Source organism: Engraulis encrasicolus, chromosome 14 (assembly GCF_034702125.1).
Source record: "Engraulis encrasicolus isolate BLACKSEA-1 chromosome 14, IST_EnEncr_1.0, whole genome shotgun sequence".
Lineage (NCBI taxonomy): Eukaryota > Metazoa > Chordata > Actinopteri > Clupeiformes > Engraulidae > Engraulis > Engraulis encrasicolus.
Window position 1 is genome coordinate 39369711 of NC_085870.1, and position 22743 is coordinate 39392453.

A 22743-nucleotide genomic window follows, 5' to 3' on the forward strand; every position below is an offset into this window, starting at 1 on the left:
GCCCTTGACAATGAAGAGGCTGCTGAAGCAGTCAGCTTTGCTATTGTGTAGCTGTTATTGGTAACATTGAGGTGAATACCAAGTGTAAAGTTAGTGAGGATAACCTGGTCTGATTTAAAATACAGTAAACAGTAAACTAATTAGGAGCAGAAATCAAGCTTCCAATTGGCCAGACATACTCATACTGAATCATCTGAGTGTTGTTGGTTATAGTTGTTGGCTCTTTATTTCATTCATCACATGCAGACATACTAGGATGAGTAAGACGAACTGAGAAATTGTAAGTAGCTATATACTGCACATAAGGGGGAGTTAAGTTTGTACAATAATGTGTACACAATGATGTTTGTATATGCCGCTCACACACACAATGAACAGCAAGAGTAACAAAACACTAAATATTATATGACATGAATGCGAAGCACCATATAAAGGTCTATAAAGACCAAAACAAGAGCTAAATATGAAAGCCACTATGAAACATGACACATGAAAGCCCCTATCATAAACAAACTCTGACAAAAATAAATTGTGGCTGGTCGAAGTTTAAGTCTGTAAAACAGACCATAAAGGCCATAAAATGTAAAAGATTGGGCCTTTTGAAGTTAGTGCCATAAAGACACACAGGAGCAAAAAAAGACAACCTGTTGTGAAAACAGTATTCATGAACCGCCTATTTCATTTTAAAGTCATTTAAATCCATTAGTTAGCTACAATAACATAATCAAAATATCCTGATTTTACTGCAACCAGTTAACATTAATAATGACAACAAGACAACAAGAATTGGGGATGGACTCAAGCTCAAGTTTAGTTTGGTCGTACAGTGTGTGTATGTTTGTAAACACAAAAACGTGTGTCTTTCTCTGTTGGGCCAAGTATGACAAAGGTCCCGTGGTTGACCCGAAGTGGGTTGGCTCCGTGTTGATGTTCTATTTGGGGTACACCCCCTGGACACGTGCCCTCAACTCTGATGTTTGGCGGAGACAGCAGCGAGCGTGGGAGTATTTATGAGTCACCAGCTCAGATATCAATGTATGCAAACACTCCGGTGACTATCATGTGAGGGCCAGCGTCACACAGCTGGCCCTCCATGCTGTGCCTTAAAGGGGACGCGCTTCCGGTTTCCCTCTTGGAAACACCACGCAACATTGCAGACACCAAAGTAAAAGTGTATGTGTTACACGGAAATGGCACAGTCACTCTTTCGACAATGCTCCAACAGACATTTTCTAATTCTGTAGTTCTCCCCAAAAAAAGATATCATGTTATGAGGCCCCGCTGTTAAGAGTTGAGATCACACTTTATAGAGGTCACAAAAAATGATTAAGGTCCAGTGTGTCTGCTTTCAATCCTATGTGAGCCTTGTTTTTATGCTCACCAAAAGCACTTGTAAGGGAGGGTGAAGAGGAGAGAAACAGTACATTTCAGGTCTCTATTTCATCACTCTCATTATGACCTAGCTGGCTCCATTATTGATTTTTTCCCGCCCTGTCTGGCCCATTTCTTTTCTGAGTTGGTGTTTGGGTCACATGTCCAAGTAACTTCGGCACAGTAGGCCATGAGGTAGGACAACACTATAACAATGTAGTAAGTATATTATCCACCCAGCCGTCACAAAATGTTCACCTACGTACATATCAATGAACACTGTTTTTGTCATCAAACAGAGACCAATTGTAGGTCAATAGAAAGTCGTTGTCCCCAATATTTGGAAAAGGGCAGGTTGTTGCCATCGCTAAACCTAGTCCGGTGACTTCCAGCCATTCCATACAAAGTCATTTAGCCGCCTGTATGAGCTGCCATTGTCTGGGCATGATTAGACTAATCACAGGAGAATGGCATGAATTGTCCCGCCAACAAAAGCACATGAAACCCTGTTTGGGAGACCAAAGCCCTGATATCGTAATGGGATCAAACATCAACTGCCTGGAATTTGGCTGGAATTTTGGAATTTGCTTCCTCAGCATTCCAGCTCGGGCATGTCGATATATACCTCTAGGCTACTCGCTCAGACATATTTTTTGACATGTTGTGACTAGACATGCTATACCATGCTGTTCACTGTCCGAGTCTGCATGAGTGGCTGAGCTTTTGTGTGTTAGTGATGGGACTTTCAGCTCTTTTCTGAGGTCCGGTTGTTTTGGCTCAGCTAAGAGAGCCAGCTCTTTCAGCTCTTAATCAGTTCCTCATGAATATATTTTTACTAATTAATGAATCAATAGTTTACATTTAATTTTATTATTTTGTTTCACATTTTGTTTTATTATTCACAGTGTTAAGCACTAGACTACGCATGCTGCATAAAATCCTAAAACTTTCATTACAACCAATTACTAAATGGTCCATGATTGGTCAAAATGTGTGGAGCACACGCTTGACATGAGGGCAGTGGAGACCCAGCCCGTTCGCGACGTTCACTATCGCCTCATACATTTACTAACATTTAAATCTACATGGAAATGGACAATAAAACAAATAGCCTATCACAGGTGGAAAAAACAAGGCTATGCATTTATTTTCATTGTAGGCTATGCTGGGGGTAAAAGTATCTGTACTTGTATCGGTTTTCAAAAAAAGGGTATTGTGCATCCCTATTAAGAATAATAAGACGTTATGGAGATGCCGCTATCTGTGAGTAAATCCAGCCAGCTCCTCTGACAATCAGTCTCTTTGGTGCAGCCAGTCATAAGGAGGAATGACTTTTAGATGATGTAATTCACTCAGACCTAACCTTTTCTGTCTGTGAAAATGTTGGGAAATGAAAGGGGGAAATAATGTTTTGTAATGTATTATCTTTGTGTGTATTGTTCCCAAGCAGCTGCCATTAAAACAAGGTAGGTCTACATTAGGGAGAAAAATCTTGGTCAAAGAAGAGGATTCGGAAGTGGCCCAAAAACAGTAGCCCAGGCCTAAGGGTCGGGAGAACCCTATTCGATGATGATTAATGACGCTTCCTAGGATTAAATATCCAGTGTAGTAAGTCTTGTGCCCATTACGGTTGGCTATTTTGGGAGGGTTGTAGACCTACTACTCATCAGTTAAGTCCATCTGATCTTCATTAGTAGGCCTACACATTTGAAAAAATCTGCTGCTTTGTTGAGGCCTAGATCTGACTTTACCATCAATAAACTTTAAACTTACTTAGATCTGTGGTTTTATGGAAACTACATGTAATACTAATTAGTTAAGACCTACATGTTTAGTAACCTAGAATCTATACACACTACACATAAATGTTATTATGTGAACTTGATTTCCCCCCCCTCTTTTTTCTTTTCCCTTCCAGGCAAGGGGCCATCTTGATGCAATTTGATACTTCACAACGCCCACGGAAAATTACTCCAATGCCTGGCCAATCACACTGACACATGCTAATTTTGGCGAGGTGATTGGTCAAAGCAAGCTCGTGACGCTTTACGTTGCCTGCCCAATATTTAGAAAGACACATTCGTATTCAGTCCATTCAAAAGATCGACGAGGAAAGAATCACTTCGCAAGATTAAGACAATAAACTACTGAATACTATTTATACGGTAAGTGGAATGCATTTCATATCACAGAATGATATTATTCTGTTTGGGATTTGTTTATCAACCAAGTGTTTTCTGCGTAGAAGCTCCAAACGAGTGGTCATTTTGGTTAGTTGGTTGCACTAAATAGCGATAAATTGTTAACATAAACACTAATATTGTATTTACTTACTGTAGTTATTGTATTTAACGGCATTATCTTTTAAATAACCATATTGCTTTATCTGACTTCATCTGGCACCACCATAGTCTACCGGTTGTCGACGGCAACCGTGGAATTTCCTGTCGTTGTTTGAATGAATGTAAACGCCGGTAATACTTGTCTTGTTGGCCATCAGGCCATGCGTTAAGTCATTTTCCCCACTTACTTCTGTGATTTCTAAATATAACTCGTAACATAGTGTTTTACTATGATATGGTAGGTCCTGCTATTTGTCGAAGATAGAGAGGTGGTGTTCAGTTGTATGGTGTGGGGGAGGGGCAGCCCCTTCCCCAGCTCGAGCAATTTCTATTGGTTGGCATTCAGAAAAGTTGCTGAAGCCTGGAGATGTTGATTGACATTAGGCGTCAGTCATGGAAGAAGCCTAGCACTAGTGATTATCTTTTACAGTCAACTTGCACGCCATAGCTTTGTATTCATCTTGCCGTGACATGCATGGCAGATCTTCCACACAATAGTAGTAGTGTCAAGTGCAATCCTAGGTCCTTGCCAGAGAGCCCTTGGCTATCCAATTACAGCCATCTCAGTCTTGGCTCGTGTTGCTGTGCTCACGCCCTCTTCCCTGTGTGTACCGGAAGTTCTTGTGGTCCATATGTGGTCCTAGGGTATGGATGAGGGTTAGAAGGTTAAATGACTTTAGTGGTGTATTTAAGAGGAGATTAAGGCTTATGTGTCATCGTGTGTTCGTGTTTAGTGCATATGGTGTTAACCTACCCGCCTTTTCTCTTCCGCTTTCCTTTTTCTTCTCTGCAGATTGTCATCTCTTGACTTCCTACCACAGCAACACTAAGACCGCTCTTTTGCCTCTTGTTGGAATTCATTGCCTTTCTGAAAGTCATCATGTCTCAGCAACCCATCAGGTAGGTACTCTACGCCCATAGTCATCTCTGAAGTCTTGATTAGTCATACACATCACCCAACACAAATAAGAGAAAAAGTTAATATCTTTATTTTAGTCCTAAAGCCATTTTCATAAGCACATAGTTGGTAATCTATACTAAACAAAAAAGAACCTTTCAAGCTCTGTCGTTAGAGCTGGGTCGAAGGATGCCAAATTAAACGCACACCTTGATTTGAAATCTTTTTTTGACTTCTAATCTTTCTGATTTTGATGTGTGTTTCTCCTGCAGCCTGCCCGCTAAGCTGATCAATGGTGGTATTGCTGGTATTGTGGGGGTGACCTGTGTCTTCCCCATTGACCTGGCCAAGACCAGGCTACAGAACCAGAGGCAAGGCCATCAGGTCTACAAGAACATGTGAGTAAAATCCCTCTCCTTTTCTTTTCACGTTGGCTACCTACTACAAGGGAGCCTTTAGAGCCAGCTGCGGTGGCATTCATCTTTCAACAGGACAATAGAGGAAATTTGAGGTGGGGAGGTATGGGTGGGGGGAGGGGACGGAGAGTGGGCTCCGTACCAACATGGGGAGGTCTTTGATCCCCGCTAGCCGTGGCTCTCGCATTCCATCCTGTGCGCAGACTAATCCCATTGGAATGTGTGCTGTGGCTAGGCTGCACTCGCTCGTTCTCTCTCTCTCTCTCTCTCTCTCTCTCTCTCTCTCTCTCTCTCTCTCTCTCTCTCTCTCGTGCTATCTGTCTGTCTCAATGCCAGCTGCAGGCCGGCTCGTATATTTTTGGCAAGGCTCTACGTATTGTAGACGGCGGCCTTTCATTGGCCTGATTTGCACTTATGTGAGAGAATAATCAGCAGGTCTCCACGGCCTTTAAGTGTACTGGCCACCAGCCTAAAGTTTACCTTGTGTTTTTTTTTCTCTTCTGTTCTTTAGGATGGACTGCCTTATCAAAACCGTGCGATCTGAGGGCTACTTTGGCATGTATAGAGGTAAGGCTCTTCATTTTGCGCCGAGATTTCTTTGTGAAGTGTTAGAGTGCTTTTGGTAGATGTGCTACTTTTTTAGATAAGAAATGTGAATGCTGAGGGCAGAGTGACAGAATGAAAGGGCTGTAGACATTCTTTGTTACCAGTTAACACCCACCGTGGCCCATGAGCCGTTCTGCATCCTGCTTTAGGCAGTCATTGGGGATCTGAAGTTATTATTGTAAATCTACCAAATTGTATGGGACATGCTCTTTTTTTATTAGTCTGTTAATAGAGGGGTATGTTTCACCTACACTCAACTGCATGCCATGGCATCTGCCAAGTATTTGTGCAAAATACCTCTTGTATCTGTCCCCAGACAAGAGGCCTAATCCTGTGCATTTCATTGTCTTTGACAATACTCCTTTCCACATTTTATAGTGGAGACTTTACAGTGACGTTATTCTGCATAGTCCCATTCTTAGCATTCGTTTCCATATGTAAACTATATTGGATAGATGAATCTGTGCAAAACGTTAAACGGAGGAATGAGTTTGGAGGAGATTGGGAGCCAGAAGTGTTGAGGCTCTCGTTGTGTGAGGAATGCTGTTGTTTGCATCTGTGTTTTTCCATGTTACAGACGTGGCTCCACCCGGGCATATTGAAGGCTAGCCGATTATGGCGCAGCCACGCTGGAGGCAAATCATTTTAATGGTTCTTACAACATCGCTTTTATTTTTAAATTAGGCACCAATATCTTTTTGTTGTTGTTTTTTCTTTTTTAATTTATTACTGATTGGATATATACATACATATATTTTAATGCTCTATATTTGTTCAATATATTTTTTTATTCACTTTTTCTGTCTTCTTCGTTCTTAGTCAGCTGTCCCTTTTTTTTCCTGGCTTTTCTTGTCTTCCGTCATTTGATCACTCTGTGTCTGTCTTGCGTCCTGTCTCTGAGCCGTCTTAACATCTTGTGTCGTTGAGTTCTGGCCAACTGTCCTGTCTTCCATTTTCTTGGCCTTAACTGCCTGCTTCTTCTTACTGCTCCTTTGCCTGTACTATTAGTTTTGTATTATTAGTCTTTTGCCTCATCCTGAAGGCTAGGCGATCTTGAGATATCTTAAATCCCGATCAAGATCTGGTCATCTCCATTTTATCTAGTCTGGATTGCCCTTTCATTTCTGTCTGTTCTCTGTTCTGTTCATTTCACTTCATTTATTCTTAATGATAACTGAGTGTTTTTATTTTCTTTCTTTTATAACATAAAATAATATACAAATAAAGTGTGATTTGTATGATGTTAAAATGCAAAAATCCCCCACCATCATCATTCCACAGTGTTCCCACTACACTTTACAACCTCACTGTAAGCCCATTCACTTAATTTAATATACACACATCAGGTCATTTTAAGTCTGTTCAGGATTTCAAAAAGCTCTGGTATGATGGTGGTGGGGAATATCTGTTACTTCCTTAAACTGTAACTGTTTTAAATTGTGTGTGTGTGAGAGAGTAACCCATACAGTGGACTTCTGCTTTTGCTAATCTTGAATGCATTTGTGTTGGTAGGTGCCGCAGTGAACCTAACTCTCGTCACCCCTGAGAAGGCCATCAAGCTAGCTGCCAATGACCTCTTTCGTCATCACCTTGCCAAGGACGGGTGAGTACCTTTTGTTCACACCACTGTGTGTCCGTATGATCTCCCTGGAGAGATCCTCCCAGGAAAGATCATCCTGGTTCCCCTCTTCTTGGAATCGCTGTTTTAGAGTTCCTGTTTTGTAACCGTATCTATCCCTTGTTGGCTTTGCAGGAAGTTGACCGTGTTTAAGGAAATGCTGGCCGGATGTGGTGCTGGCATGTGCCAAGTCGTCATCACTACTCCAATGGAGATGCTCAAGATTCAGCTCCAAGATGCTGGAAGGCTAGGTAAGATAATTTGTGTTTGTCAAGAAAAGGGTGATGAGCAGTTTCATGTTAAATGTTGTACATAATCCATAATGATATAATAAAATATAAAACTACAAGTAAAGGAAACTATAAAAAAAAATATTTGAAAATCAGCCTTTGTTGTTGAACTTTGAACCAAAGTATGTAGTACGTATGTAGACATTCAGTTATTCCTGTATTCTCTCGTTCCTTCAGCTGCTCAGCAGAGGAAGCCGGGTCTGATGTCTCCGTCTAAGCTGGGAGCCACTACCACGGTGCTGAGCCGCTCCTACACGGCCAGCCCAGCCCCGGGACGCGCCATCTCCGCCACACAGATCGCACGCGAGCTCCTGCAACAGCAAGGCATCCAGGGGCTCTACAGAGGCCTCGGAGCCACACTCATGAGGTACACACACACACACACACACACACACACACACACACACACACACACAGTCAACTTGTTTGCATAAAGGAAACCCAACGCCGCCATCTTGTTTGCATGGTTGAGCCTTGCCAGCAAAGCAGATGTTTAAGTTCACTATGTGCATTTTTCATTTTTTTTTTTTTATAAATAACTTTCTGTTATTCAATAGTGCGAGTTGTTTAGGTTTTTAAAATGCAACGTATAAATTAATCAATATCGGAGATAAACGTCTTGAAGGGGTATTGTATCGTTTTTTAAAATGGCCTTCTCTCTCCTCCCGCCCACAGAGACGTACCCTTCTCTGTTGTCTATTTCCCTCTGTTCGCTCACCTGCACCACCTGGGCCAGTCCAATGGCACCACACCTTTCTACTGGTCATTTGTGGCAGGCTGTCTGGCAGGATCCACGGCCGCGGTGGCAGTCAACCCATGCGATGGTATGTTGAATCTCTGCACACTTCCCTCCCATACGCTGGATGTAGTCAAAATGTAAAACTGAAACTTCTGCTGTCTGAAGGTGTTGAATGTAGGTGTGAAAATGGTTGGATGAGCTAAAATGTGCTTTGTGCGAGTCATCTTTACAGGAAGCTTCATGAAGTTTCGGTCTAATTGGCTATAATGTGAAAAGCTAAATGGTGCACATGCTAACCAGGTTGTAAACCACGGACTTGAAGTTGTGCATGCAGTGAAGGCAGTTTCGCTATGACTCACTAGTGTGCTTATGTCTCTTTGATGTGCTTCCTTTCTGCAGTGGTGAAGACGCGTCTCCAGTCTCTGAGCCGAGGGTCGAACGAGGAGAGCTACAAGGGTGTCGTTGATTGTGTCAGGTAAGGCAACACAAAGTCGAAGTCTGCTTCACATGCAAAGGAATCAAAATTGTGTTTGTCAGGGCAGACATGGTGTACAGCAAGACGGGGCAGCATTTAGAATGAGAGGTCCACGCCTCTTCTAGTGAAAGAACTTTCACTGATAACTGTTGAGCAGCTATCTGCACTTGATTGACAGGCTGAGTGGGAGGGTGTTGGCTTGTGCAACACGCTCCTATTCGTTTGAGTTTCATAATATTACAGTGTGCTGCAGTCAAGCCTATAAACCCTCTTTGACAAGACGTGCTGAAGGTTTTGACTCAAGTTGTATACCAAACCATTTTGGAGGCCCACATATAGCCCCATGTATGTTAGTATTTTTCCACTACCTCTTAGAATTTGTTTGTAGGGGCGCTTTGCACAACCAGCTTTTCAAGTTTCCATTGAGCTGCGTGCGCATTGCAGTGTATGTAAGCTTGTGCTTTGTGTGTGTGTATACTTAGTGGTAACCTTATCTCCTGTGTCCTTCCCCGCTCTACAGCAAGATCATGCAGCGTGAGGGCCCATCTGCCTTCCTGAAGGGCGCGGGCTGTCGAGCGCTAGTCATCGCACCACTCTTCGGCATCGCGCAGGTCATGTACGTTCTGGGCGTCGGAGAGTTCATCTTGGGCCAGACTCCCTTCAACCTCCTGTCGGCTTAAAGGGGGAAAAAAGGTGGAGAAACCTCCCACCAGAGACTGGTTGTTTTCTACTTTGCAGACTCCCTGAAGTATTTAACCAAGGAAAGAAATAAGGAAGAGAATGGAGAGACAAGTGGCAGCTACTACAGCCTACTGACTTCTGATGAAAACTGGCTGAAGTTTCGAATGAAACTTCTACTGAAACACAGCTCAGTTGTCTTTTTTATTATTATTATTTGAGTTTTTTCACACATATACCACCTGGCATTCACTTCCTCTATGGTGTGTTAATGTGTGTTCATGACTCTACTGCACTTCCTCTTGTGGCTTCCTGCCTTGTGTGTGTGGGTCTCCAGCCAACGTTTGCACTCTTTGGCGCCTATGGCCCCTACGTACGGGGCCAAGAAAAACTCCACTACAAGGGTTTAATATTGTCAGTGGTCCACTCTTTCTCCAGAAAGTTCTCATGGAATTTCCCTCAGTGAGGGAGGGAAAATGGTGTCCTTTTTGGTACACAATTGTTTTTTAAAAAAAAGACTTAAGACCTTTTATCAATCATATTGTGTTTTCAGTGTTGTGTGTATTTTTGTGTAAATTCAGTTCAAATTTCTATGACACTGGTATGTAAAAAAAATGTCAAGACCAGTTTTCCCTCGACAAAGGTCTTTTCATGTAAACATTTCATGTAAACATGCCTAAATTCAAATTTGGCTTCATGTGGGCCATGTTATGAAGAAGAATGCTATTTCATAGGTGGAAGTGCTGAGATTTTTGCATGGTGTGACCATATACCGTTATACACAAGCCATGTTTTAACTTGCCCACATCACATTTACTAATTTGTTATTTGGACCAAGCCACAAAACGCACGTTGTGTTCACAAGGGCACTAAAGTTGCATGCAAAGACACTACTTGTGTCTTACATTATTTATCACAGTATTAAAGGTTTTGGTGCTGCAATATGTTGTGGTGTACAGTAGTGAGTTCCAGTACTTGAAGCAATCATTGTTACATTCACGTCCGTTTTCTCCATGGCATATTCTGTCTCTGTGTTGATGGCTTCTCTGAAAGTCTTTTGTGTCTCCGTTTATGTGTATGTCTTTGCCTTATGAGAGAATTGGCTCGTCTTTAAATGTGAAGGATAACTGCCATGACTTGTGCCTCACTGGTTGACAGTTGGTGGCCCCTGCATGGCAGTATGTCAAGCACCAACAAATGCAAATTGTGTAAACTAAACCACATTGTAATATTATCACTCATTTTTTGTTATTTTTTTAAATGATTTTAATAAACATAAAATGTAAAACCATACGTTGCATTTCCAAAGTTGTTTTGTGTCATCACTTAATATGTGAAATTTCTTTTAAGTGGACATGATTATTCTACTCCACTGATGGTGCACATTTCTAGATACTGTTTCTTAAAATACAGTAGTAAACAACATTGAACAATGTGAAAGACTGGTGGAGAGCATGAAAGCTGTGACTAAAAATCAGGCTTATTCCACCAAATATTGATTTCTGAACTCTTCCTAAGTTAATACATCTATATGTTGTTTTAGGTTAATATCATCTTGTTTTCTTTGCCATTTTGAGGTCTGCAAACATCTCATGTTATCTTGACTATTTGTAATTTTCTGCAGATAAATGTTCTAAATGGCATTTTATAGAATGAAATGATGTTTGCTTTACTCAAACACATGCATATCCATAGAAAAATCAGAACATTTCAAAGAGGTCTCTAAATTCTTTCCGCGGCTGTAAATATCATATACGGTACGTATAATTTCACTAAGTCGGCTTTGCACAATGGCAGTAGCATAGCCAGCCATATGGAATTGGGTGGGGCTGTGAGAAAATAAGCTCAGCAAAGTCATTGCAACAGAACAATAATTGGCCATAGTATCTGTATAGCACAATTCATAAAATATGAAGGTTCTTCAGCAGTTTGGAAGGAACCGAAAGGGTGACAATTTGTGGGACAATGTTGAATGCAGAAAACACAAACTTGTAGAGAGACAGAGGACCAAAGCTGGAGTGCGGTGTCATTTTATTTGGCCATGTTGACACATCCTAACCAGGCCATATATTTGACTGCATTACAAGCTAGGTGTGTGACTGGTTGGGCCTGGACTAGGCCCTCGGGCTATGTGTCAAGGTAGTTAGACAGGTTAACTACAGCCCTGAAGGCATCAGGTCACCAAGGAAGAGGTCTAGGAGAAATGTTCTATAGAGCAGAAAAAGGCCCGGTGACCTTTACAGACTGAATATGAAGGGAGGCATAGACCAGGTCTTAGACTGGAAATGGCCTCCATAACAACTTTATCTTGTGATAAAGTGATAAAATGTGTCCCATTTTAGAGATGTTGCCTTGTCAAATTTGCAATAACTATAATATCCAAACCAATATCAATACTTTGAAGGCCTTTTTTCAGTTTCAATGTAGGCATAGTCACTGCACCTTCCCTTTGTAGGACAGAGCTGTATGCTGCCAAACTCTAATGGAGCTTTACATGGGTGTCAAAGCTGTATGCTGCCACACTCTAATGGAGCTTTACATGGGTGTCAAAGCTGTATGCTGCCACACTCTAATGGAGCTTTACATGGGTGTCAAAGCTGTATGCTGCCACACTCTAATGGAGCTTTACATGGGTGTCACCTGCAGAGCAGGTATTATTCAGGGAATGGAACATGGCCCATCCTATTTGCATCTAATGCAGAACCTGCAAATTCATGCCTGGCTGCCTGTGTGCTGTAGATGATTCATTGTTCATTCAAATTCATTGTGCCATGGTTAACATGATCATCTTAAAAAAGAAAGAAAGAAAGAAAAAATACACCCAATTGCGCTGTCAAGGGTTTTGCTTCTCATGTTGTGTCATGATGTGTCAGGGTCCAGGAGTATTTCTGCAGCCTAGAAGCAATTTCAATCTGCAGCATTTGTGCCTTCACTTAAATTGCAGTGTTAAAACATCTGACCTCATTTTGGCATGTGTTTTACCTTTTGAGAATTGGTGCCACGTTTCACACAGGTAAGCCTTCTAGCAGGAGCTCAAAAGACAGTCAAACATGCTTAGTTACTGCAGTCAGAATAGCTCCCTTCGTATTTGTGTCTTTTGCCGTGATAATATTCAATGGGAATGATCAGTGTTACAACACTTAAGAACAATCCCTCTTTAATGCATGTGCATAACATTGTGTGTGCATGCATGTGTGAAATATAACTATGGTCTGAATCATCCTCTACAGACTTGAAGCACTTCCGCAGAAACTTTGCGCAATCACACATTGTGCAATCAACATCACTATCAATGCTATATATAGACTTCAATATGTACCTAGAGCAGGGGTGGGGAACCTTTTTCATTTGAGGGGCCATTTCTAATTCATCCGAGGGCCGTAAAAGTCCTCCGAGGGCCGTATTATGAACACAAACCCGGATTTCCCCCTGCACTTTAGGACTATACTGAAGAGACCTTTAATTAAACACTCTCCACCTTCTCTAGGTTTCCTGAATATAACTGAGCTGTATTGCAAATGTATTTTCTAATATTCCTTTACAAAATATGTCATATTGAAGCTGCATAACATTAAAACTATATCGGGGGCCGGATAAAATGGCCTCAAGGGCCGCAAATGGCCCTCGAGACATAGGTTCCCCACCCCTGACCTAGAGTATGTACAAGACTTTGGTCATGGATCTTGGATTGGGACAAGAGGCCTAAATATATACTGTATATCAATATAACAACATGATTAATATATGGAATATACATTGTGTGGCACAAGGTGGCACATTGCTCATTTTCCTCATATAAGTAAGACACGCACATTCCATGTGCCACAACACACAAACATTGTACATGGACATACTGTTTATGAGTCCCTCACTTATATGGCATATAAAAGCATTATAAAAGTAGCCTGATTATCATCGTCTTCCAAATCTCTTTGAGACTTGAAGGTGTTACGTCACTAGGAGGGCATGGCCTGGCTACTATAAAAGTGCCCCATCATAGGTCTATAACATAATGTATTATAGTATACGATTTTATATGATTTGTATAGCCATGTAGGTCTTTATATGTTTTCCCTATGAATATCAATAGATTCACAATGGTTTTGATGGAAATGGATGTGGTTCTTAGGAATGTTGTGAGGGCCTAGCGTGTTTTAACATGACTGCTTGTTTGGTTGTGGAACAGGCAGGTTGGTTGTTAACCACCACCGTCAGCATGTCGCACCTTGTCTCATATCTGAATTCCAGGTCACATGTTGGGAGATATGCCCATTCCAGCTACGCCAGCAGCAGACTGGTTCACAGCTGTGTGAGAGTGACTAAGCTCATTGCATATATGTGTCACAGGGACAAACGTGACACTAGAATGCAGTGCAGATGCCCAATTGGTGTGGTGAGGGCTGGCGAAATGAGATTCTGGTCATCTGCCAAATGCTCTGTGGAGGGACTGAGTTCTCAGAAAGTGTGAGCAAAACTTTCCTGAACTCAATGGTGAGCTCCCCAGGTCTTTTTCTGTTCTTTATCAGGAGCAGTACTCAGTAAATCGTGCAGTGTTAACTGAACACTATACTTCACATATGCATATCTAAAACTCTTCTGATTGGACCTACCTAATACCTACCCTGTTGGTGTTGAGTTATGTCTTACTGCAATATTTACAGTGTAAGAGGTTTTGGGCTGTGTTAATTCAACACTTCACAGATGCATAAAACTCTTCTCATTGGGCCTAACTGCTACCTAACTGATTGGTGTTGATTCATTTCTCACTGCAATATTTACAGTGTAAGAAGTTTTGTTGTTCCTTTACTTGCAGTGGACTACCTTCCCCCACACTACCTTCCCCCAGTGTGCTCCCCATACCAGTCGTGCAACGCTAGAGTGACTAAGCTCATTTTCAGTCATAGGGCCAAACGTGACACTACAGTAATGGTACACTCTGGTGCTGTAGTGAAGGCACGAGAATGGGATTCTGGGTAATCTGGCTAAATAGGATCTGCAGGACTACAGCAGCCAGCACTGCATATGCCAAGGACGCAGACGCATACTGCTAGTGTAAACCTTCTTGCTGGTCTGAAGTGTGAGTTACTGACTGTGAACATGCCCTGGCAAAACACCCAAGCTTCAGTCTTAAGATGCTCACAGAAAGTTCTAGAGGGCCCCTCTACATACATTACCAATGGAATAAATGAAGTCACTCATAACCTCCGAATACCATATCATTACCTTTTATTTTTCAAAGCAATTTGTATTTAGAAACTGCTACAAAATGTCATGCTATGAAAAGCATCCATTTTTTTTCGTTTGTTTTTCCTTTTACATGATTAGCAAACACAAATCTACACACCAGCTATAGTATACACATCTCGTGTGCATTCCAAAAACAAACTGTCACAACAGAGAGAGAAAAAGAGAAAGAGATATTACAGTTTGACACAAAATGTACATTTCTTCACAGCAACGTTTTATACACACGCAAACAACAGACACATAACAGAGCATGCTTAGAATAAGCCCATAAACAAGCCTGTGCCTGCCTTGATACACCCAAAAGAGGACTTTCTGGAGAACCCTCTCTGATCCCTACACCACTTGTATGACTGTGATCATAGGATTTAAAAGGGTTCTTGCTGGAACCCTTCAAAGGTCATTAACAAGTGCAATTCGTTTTGTTGTTGAACTACTTCCAAAATCTGATGATGGACAGATCATTACGACCCATAGTAAACCTGTGGCCAATCGGCTTTTTGAAACAAGCAAGAGCGATGCTTCACCTTCCAAAAGGGTGTCAGAAAGGACAAGTTTGTGCTTGTAACAATAAAATGGAACGTTAAGACTTTATATTCTTCTCCACTACTTGCACCCTATTTTGTAGGAGTGTATGCTTCTGAGAAGGCACCGAAAATCTGGGTCTTGCAGTCCAACCACTGGAGGCTAAGGAACCAATTAAAGCTGGCATTTAGACAATGGCGAAGGGCCAGGCCTTTCTTGGACCCATCACATTAGCCTGCAGGCTCTTAGGCAGTGCGGCTTCCATGTAAGCAAGCGAGTTCTGACAAATTCACTTCATCGGAAACACAAATTTATGTCATTCATTTACAAATAATCCATGCCAAGGCAACCAGGGCATTGTGGGAATTCAAATTTGACGCCCTTTTAAATAAAGGGCTGGTTGTTGGACATCCAACCTACAGTTAGTTAGATATAGCTATCTGTTACTTCTGTGTTTTTGTTCTGATTTTCCTCAAATGACCGCCCCTTTTTTTGCTGGAAAAAGCATTTCCTTCAGATACCCACATTGTTTGGTTTGCCACAGATATCATATGTACATGCCCTCTTTAGGCTTCACTTGTTGGAGCACACATTAAAATCAGTTACTTCAGAATTATAAATAACTATGAATTAGTTTTAAAAATATCCTAGGCATAATTAACTCTTCTCGTCACTCATGTATTTATGTGAATGGGTACAGGATGTGTAACCTATTTGTGTACGTGAGTGAGTGTGTGGGTGGATGAGCTTTTGTGTGGGCGTATGAGTTGTGTGTATATGTGTGGGCGTCTGTGAGTATGTTTACCTCCTGCGTCTTAAGACATTAAGGCCTTAAAGTAACGTAGTGAACCTTGACAACCACACACACACACACGGCATCCAGATCACCAGGCCCGGCCACGGCCATGAGACCTACTGACTGACTGTGCTGACGACCATTCAGGATTAAGTGGTTACGTTAAGGGTGTTAGTGTAGGTGTTCGTGCCTGCCACTAGCCCTAGCATGAGTAGGTCCAGATGATTCATGAGGGAGGACCTCATGGGACCTTCGAGAGAAACTTCTCGAGTCTCCCAAGTGTGTGAGACCTGTCAAGGCTTGTCATGTGTCGTCTTAGCAGTGATAGCATCAGCCTGCGTGCTCTTACAACCATGACACGACATACAGTAGGTTATCTCATCTGATGGGCATGGGTGAGTCACATGTAGGCTACACAGTAAAAAAAAATGCAGTGTTAATTCAACACTTAGAGAGTACTATACACTCTAAAAGATGTTAGATTGACTCACTGTTGAATTATCACCGCACAATTCACTGTGTAGCAAGTTATGGGCGTAGGTGGTTTTTTTATAAAGGCATGTGAATAAGGCTGCAGAGACTGCAAGACTTGCTTACACCGACCGCGTCCACAGTCTGGGCTGAGTGTGAGTGATGAGTGAAACGGCAAGCATGGTGCGAATGACAAACATTTGGAGTGGGGCACCTTGACAAGGTGACTTCTTTTGATATATTTACAACCTATGATCTCCGCCACATTTCTGGCAGTGTCCCCTGACTGAAACATTCCCACAGCAGCCTTCTTCTCTACCCAGAGGAGCCTGAGGTTAGGAAGGAGAGAGCCCCAAACCCACCATTAACTCCTCATTGCCTAATAGTGCATTCCATCCGCCTCGAAATCTCTATCCCCAAGGAAGCTGACACCTGGTCAGTTGTTCCTGGCCCAGGGAGAGAGGGGACCCAGAATTGGGTCCTCATTGCATTGTATGTATTGGAAGGGGGGCCCTTTCAGATCCCTTTGTCCTATAGGCCTGTGCAAAGCTTTCAGCAGCCGTATCCCTATCCCTTCTCACATGACAAGATAGCATAGTGTCCTGTTCTTGCCTGGCTATCACCATGAGCTCCTAGACAGCTTCAGATAGTAGGCCTAAGTAGAGTGAGGTACAGTAAGCCCTCCCTTCCATTGACAGGAAGTGCTTAGGGACAGGATCAACGGGCATCCTTTAAATGTCTTTGTGTATTACTGGACAGAGCTGCAACCAATCAGATCATTCATTCAGATGATGATGAGTAGCTTTTGATGATGTATAGCTTTCAATTATACAGTATATTGCTTTTGTTTTTTAACTGGGTCTGGATTTCTCTGGATAAGACAGAACTGACAATAGGCAGGCTGGTCAGACTTGGTCTTAAAACCCATTTCAGCATCAAAGGTAGTAAAAGAAAGAAGATGTGAGTCACATAGTCTAGCTACATTACATAAAACACGGGAACTGTGTGCCAACTGAGCAGCACAGGGTAATCTGTATCAGTCAGAACACTCAGGATTTTGGATAGGTGTGCATAGGACATTTTTTTTCCCAATTCCTCAGTACTCAGGACAACAAACAATTTAGGAATATCATCACTATTGGCTGATGGAATGCACTATAAGCTAGGGCTTTTCAATTGAGCACCTGAAGCTCCCTACCTCACCTTACTACAATGAATGTCATCAGGGAAGGAATCCCTTCTCCAATCACACCTGACTGTCGTCACTAGTGTGGTAATGCTCTTATAATTCAGTGACACACGGGCTGAATCACCAGTCATAAAGTGTCCAGCTGTCGAGAGAACTTGGGTCTGAAGCGCTCAGCAAGAGGGAGAGGGAGGGGAGGAGCCCTTCACAGGCGCCTGGGTTGAGAGGCCAAGTTCCAGAAGTCCTTCCAGCAAGTTCTTTCCACCTCCATGTGATTCCTGGATGTGAAAACATCTCACAAGGAGTCTCTTTATGCGGACGGCCTCTTACCCTCCGGACCTCAGCTATATATGTACACAAGCCCTGTGCGCACCTCAGCCTACGCAAATACAGTAGAGAGACCATGTATGTGCAGGAGGGGATGGCTGGCGGCCGGAGTTGTATAAAGTAGAAGTACTCTTACAGATGCAATTACAACAATAGTAGTATGGAATTACAAAGTGGAAACCATGTAATATCATACCACTAGTGTTGTAATTACATTTGTAAGAGTACTTCTACCTAATTACTTACTTACTTTATTTTATTTTTCAGGACGTTGCACATTAATGAACATATACATACAAACATATATGCAAACGTGCCAGATTATAGCACAAAGGCTAATTTCCATCTGGTGTCCAAATTGATACAACTCGGCTGACGGCCAGTTGCAAACACAGCGGCCAGGGGAGTAAATTAATATGGGTTAGAGGAGCAGAGAGGGAGGGGAATAGAAAATGGACAAATTTGGGGGGTCGGGCAGCACTATGCTGGGACTAATGCTGAAGCAGTGTGTCTTCCACTAGGATGATGTCATCATTAAACACCACACATACTGCTGTGCACACACTCACAACCTGAAACTTACTGAAATGAGCCCGACTGAAAAAGAATATCTATGAATAAAGAGTGTTTTTGTGCGGTGCGGTTATTCTGCAGCCACCCCATTTTCACAGCCACCCTGCCCTCCCTCATTTGTCAAGAGATGAGACCCCCGCCACACCACCCCCCCACCCCCCTTATCAGTCAAAAATCAAAATAGTATTGCCCAGACAACCCTACAGGCTGAGGCTGGAGATGGGTATGGGGGATTTAGGGGGGAGGGGTGGTGTGTGTGTATATGTGTGTGTGTGGGGTGGGGTGAGGGTGATTAAATGACTTCTCTATTGTTTCGGATGGCACAACAAAGGACCATACTGAAGACCATCCCAATGATCTAGAAAGACAAAGAGAAAGAGTGAGAGGGAGCGGAGAGGGGGGAGAGAGAGAGAGAGGACAGATATTAAATTTCAATCCTTCAAATCAGACAGAATGGATTTTCCATCAGCATTGCTTGACACAAAGTACTTACCATAACCCCTGCGATGCCTATGCCCACATAGCCGATGATGAAGAGCTTCTCATTGAAAAAATCATCAATAGCCTTGACACAATCCTGAAACACAGAACAAACAAACAAACAAACACGAAACACAGATTAGCGATGTGTCGTTACGTCACAGTGTCAAACTACAGCTCAGACTCTGCACTATGGCAAGCCTTGTTAAGCCTTAACACGATCCTTAAACATAGAGAAACAGCAGATATATAATGTGATTGATTTAAAGGCAACTCAGACTGTGTATTATGTATAGAATAGCGGCCGGATCGGGACACCTCGAAGGCCACTATTTCACTTAACACCCGGTTACCAGCATTTCAGTATTAATTCGTAATATGTTGATCTAAGGCTTCCTGAGAAAGTACCGTAGATTTACCGTTGCACATGGTACGTTGCTATGGGCACCACTTCATAATCTAGAGACGTGCCTCTATCGAAGTAATAAGGATGCGTGCAGAACGTTGGGGTGACTTGACAACCAAATGCGATAGAATTGACGACTGGGTTTTTGACTTGACAACCAGATGCGATAGAATTAGTAACGGGGTCTTGACTAGACAACCAGATGCGATAGAACTAACGACGCGGTCTTGACTAGACAACCAGATGTGATAGAATTAGTAACGGCACTTCGCCAGAAAGTTAGAAAAGAAGCTACTTAGACGCCCGCACGCCCGCATGACATCATAGGTGTCCTGCTCTTGGGGAATAAAGGACACTGCTCAGCCAATCAGAAGACGTTCCATCTGCTCACCGTGTGATAAGACGATAACATGTCAAAAGGCCTGTCAAGAACTGTGCATCTTCGGCAACCATGGCATCCTTATGCCTTATGAGTTATGGAGACAGGGCAGGCCTCTTCCTGCTGGACTTATGTGCTCGAGGAATCATGGTAAATACCAAACATCACATGGGAAACACACATGAACACCCCCCGTGTGGTATTTTTCCACTGGACAACTCATTGAACATGTTTAAATACGAGTTGCCGAGAGTGGACAATATCTACTTCCGAGAGCACATGAATGGCAGAATAGTAAGTGGATTATGGAACTCTCCTTTGTGTACACTGCACACCATTGGGGACTGGGGCTTTGCTGCTGCCTGCGCTCCTGTGCTTATGACACTTGTCACATGAAACAAGGACGAGACCAGCGCCGCTCAAAGACAAAGACCTTCAACCAATCAAATTGTCTGTCTGCCTGCGCGCTATAAATACCATCATGGCGCCTTTGAGACCCTGTTGGACAAACAGACAGGAGGGCAGACAGACAGATAAACAAACAGAAAGACAAATAGATAGACAGACAGAGGGGTGAACAGACAGAAAGAGAGTGTGAGGGAGAAGGGGGAATATAGAAAGACATATATGTATATAGAGAGAGAAAGAAAGAAAGAAAGAAAGAAAGAAAGAAAGAAAGAAAGAAAGAAAGAAAGAAAGAAAGACAGAAAGACAGAAAGGAAGAAAGAAAGGCAGGACTGCGTTACCGCTGGAGAAAGTGAGAAACAGAGCAAGCGAGAGAGAGAGAGAGAGAGAGAGAGAGAGAGAGAGAGAGAGAGAGAGAGAGAGAGCTAGGGAAACTAAAACACATGGGCAGCTGTCTAGTTTCACATGTGCACGTCCCTGAAACACCTACACACGCAAACACACACACACACACACACACACACACACACACACACACACACACACACACACACACACACACACACACACCGAGAGCAATAACCGCACAACACAGAGTACCGACACACACTGACACTACACACACACACACAGTCACAGTCACACACACACACACGCACACGCACACACACACACACACACACACACACACACACACACACACACACACACACACACACACACACACACACACACACACACACACACACACACACACACGTTCATGCACACTCTATTCACTCTGAGTCATTTCTGGGAGAACTGAACCTCTGCATCTGATTGGCCATACCATGCTTACAGTGTGTCTCAGAAATGTAGACATCACTTCATGCTAACAACATTTACGGCCAGACTGAATGCGTCAGAAAAACCCTGTATGATGTAAAATGTAATTAAATCCAAGCTTAGAGAGTATTATAGGGCAAAACACACCGTAGAACATGTTATATCAACTCTCTAAGGGATACATTTAGTCTGTAAAGTGTACTGTGTGTGTGCAAGATTTTCATGTGTTATTGGAAGTTGCTTCTTTTGACTACCTAAACACAGTCTAAGTATGTTTGTCTTACATTTTCTGATATACATTCAAATGTATGCATGCAAATGTTTGCACGCATACCCACACACCCACACAGAGAAACACTCTCTTCCCCTCTATTCTCTTCTCTATTTCTCATTTCTGTCACGCTTACCTCTTCAATCACCATTACATTCTATCACATTGTTTTGTCTCTTTCCACAATCCATGTATTTTACAATTTATAAAAGTATAATGAAATGTAATCATTTGAAATGTCTGTATGGGCCTATTTACTTCATACTCTTCAACCCCTCAAAGTTAACATAGCCTAACTGCTGCAAATGCCACACTTATTAAAATAATTGTCATTGTTGGTCTGATGAGCTATTATATTTATACATATTTTAATATACTTTTAATATAATGCATGTTTTCTCATTACACTGTACATTTACAGAATGTTTCTTTGATGTTCGACATACTGTACGTCAGCATACATAGACCATACCAACCATGTGACGTGTTCAGCTTGTGTGGCTCCATAGCGCCCATTCTGCAGTAGATTTCCATTGCATGCAAATGTGGCTGAAGCCGTTAGCTGTCTGTCAAGATAAGTCAGCCACTGTGGGCAGAGGAGCAGCAGTTGCCCCTCCCCCTATTGTCTCTCTCTGGGTAACTGTCTCACCATTGCCCCCTGGTGTCAATGTGTTGTAAGTTAATCATCAAGGACTTCTCTTTTCCTCAGTTATCATCTAATTTAGAAGGCTTAGTACACCTCCTTTGGTCAGGTCCATGGTCAATATTACAAAAAAGTCCCTGGACGGTCCACTGTCCACCTTTGCCAAGTTTAATTGCAATGTTTCGGTCAACTGGCCATCATCAGAGAACGAGCTGCCTGATAATGATCAGTTGACCGAAACGTTGCAATTAAACTTTGCAAATGAGGACAGCGTGCGGGACCTTTTCTTTGTAATATTGACCCGAGTTCTCATCAGCCACATCATCCTCTTCCCCATCATCATCAACCATTGTTTCCTTCGGAATTAATAAATGTTACTCTATTTAGGGATAAATAAACAATGGAAGCTCTTTCACAGTGTGGCACACTCGTTAGTGTTTGGGGCTTAAATATCCTAAAATAAAAATGAACACCAACTAGTTTGTTTCCATCTAATATTCCCCCTAAGATTCCCCTTTTCATGTATGAAAAATGCATTTTTCACACTCATAATTTCATGGTGGTGGTAAATATTCATAAAAAGGTAACATTTGTAAAGGGCAGCATGAATTCTGGAAATAAACTACTAAAAATAGTACACAGTGCATCTTTATGGTACAGTGCAAGTACATATATTATATGTTACGTGCTGTTACATACTTTGTTACAAGTAAACTGTACCTAATTCATAAAGTGTAGCCCAAAAAGTATGATGAAATGTTGCTCAGATGATCAGAGAC

The 22743-nt window shown here is 42.3% G+C and overlaps 2 protein-coding genes across 3 annotated transcripts in view; one reads left to right on the forward strand and one right to left on the reverse strand.

Moving 5' to 3' along the window:
- The first annotated feature begins 3422 nt into the window (after positions 1-3422).
- Positions 3423-10726, forward strand: slc25a55a (solute carrier family 25 member 55a). Its single transcript, XM_063215712.1, has 10 exons — positions 3423-3536; positions 4507-4613; positions 4884-5009; positions 5539-5594; positions 7146-7236; positions 7387-7502; positions 7719-7908; positions 8217-8365; positions 8680-8755; positions 9276-10726. The coding sequence occupies exons 2-10, from the start codon at positions 4594-4596 to the stop codon at positions 9433-9435; spliced, it is 984 nt and encodes a 327-aa protein (XP_063071782.1). The 5' UTR covers positions 3423-3536; positions 4507-4593; the 3' UTR covers positions 9436-10726.
- A 3891-nt stretch (positions 10727-14617) lies between these two features.
- Positions 14618-22743, reverse strand: part of tspan2a (tetraspanin 2a) — a 34991-nt gene continuing 26865 nt past the window's right edge. Inside the window, exons 7-9 of one of the 2 annotated variants that reach the window (XR_010037553.1) lie at positions 19049-19132; positions 16351-18913; positions 14618-16288 (exon numbers count right to left, since the gene is read on the reverse strand). Coding sequence is in view for 1 of the 2 variants with exons in the window: in XM_063215714.1 (XP_063071784.1) it covers positions 18848-18913; positions 19049-19132 (150 nt within the window). In the remaining variant the exon portion in view is untranslated. Of the gene's footprint in view, positions 18914-19048; positions 19133-22743 lie in introns of both variants that reach the window. The other variant, XM_063215714.1, reaches the window with a different exon arrangement.

Excerpts from the sequence above, each read along its gene's own strand:
- slc25a55a (XM_063215712.1), top strand. The coding sequence starts at position 4,594 with ATGTCTCAGCAACCCATCAG. Across the intron at positions 5,595-7,145 it reads CTACTTTGGCATGTATAGAG|GTGCCGCAGTGAACCTAACT; the intron begins GTAAGGCTCTTC and ends TTGTGTTGGTAG. Across the intron at positions 7,909-8,216 it reads CTCGGAGCCACACTCATGAG|AGACGTACCCTTCTCTGTTG; the intron begins GTACACACACAC and ends TCCCGCCCACAG.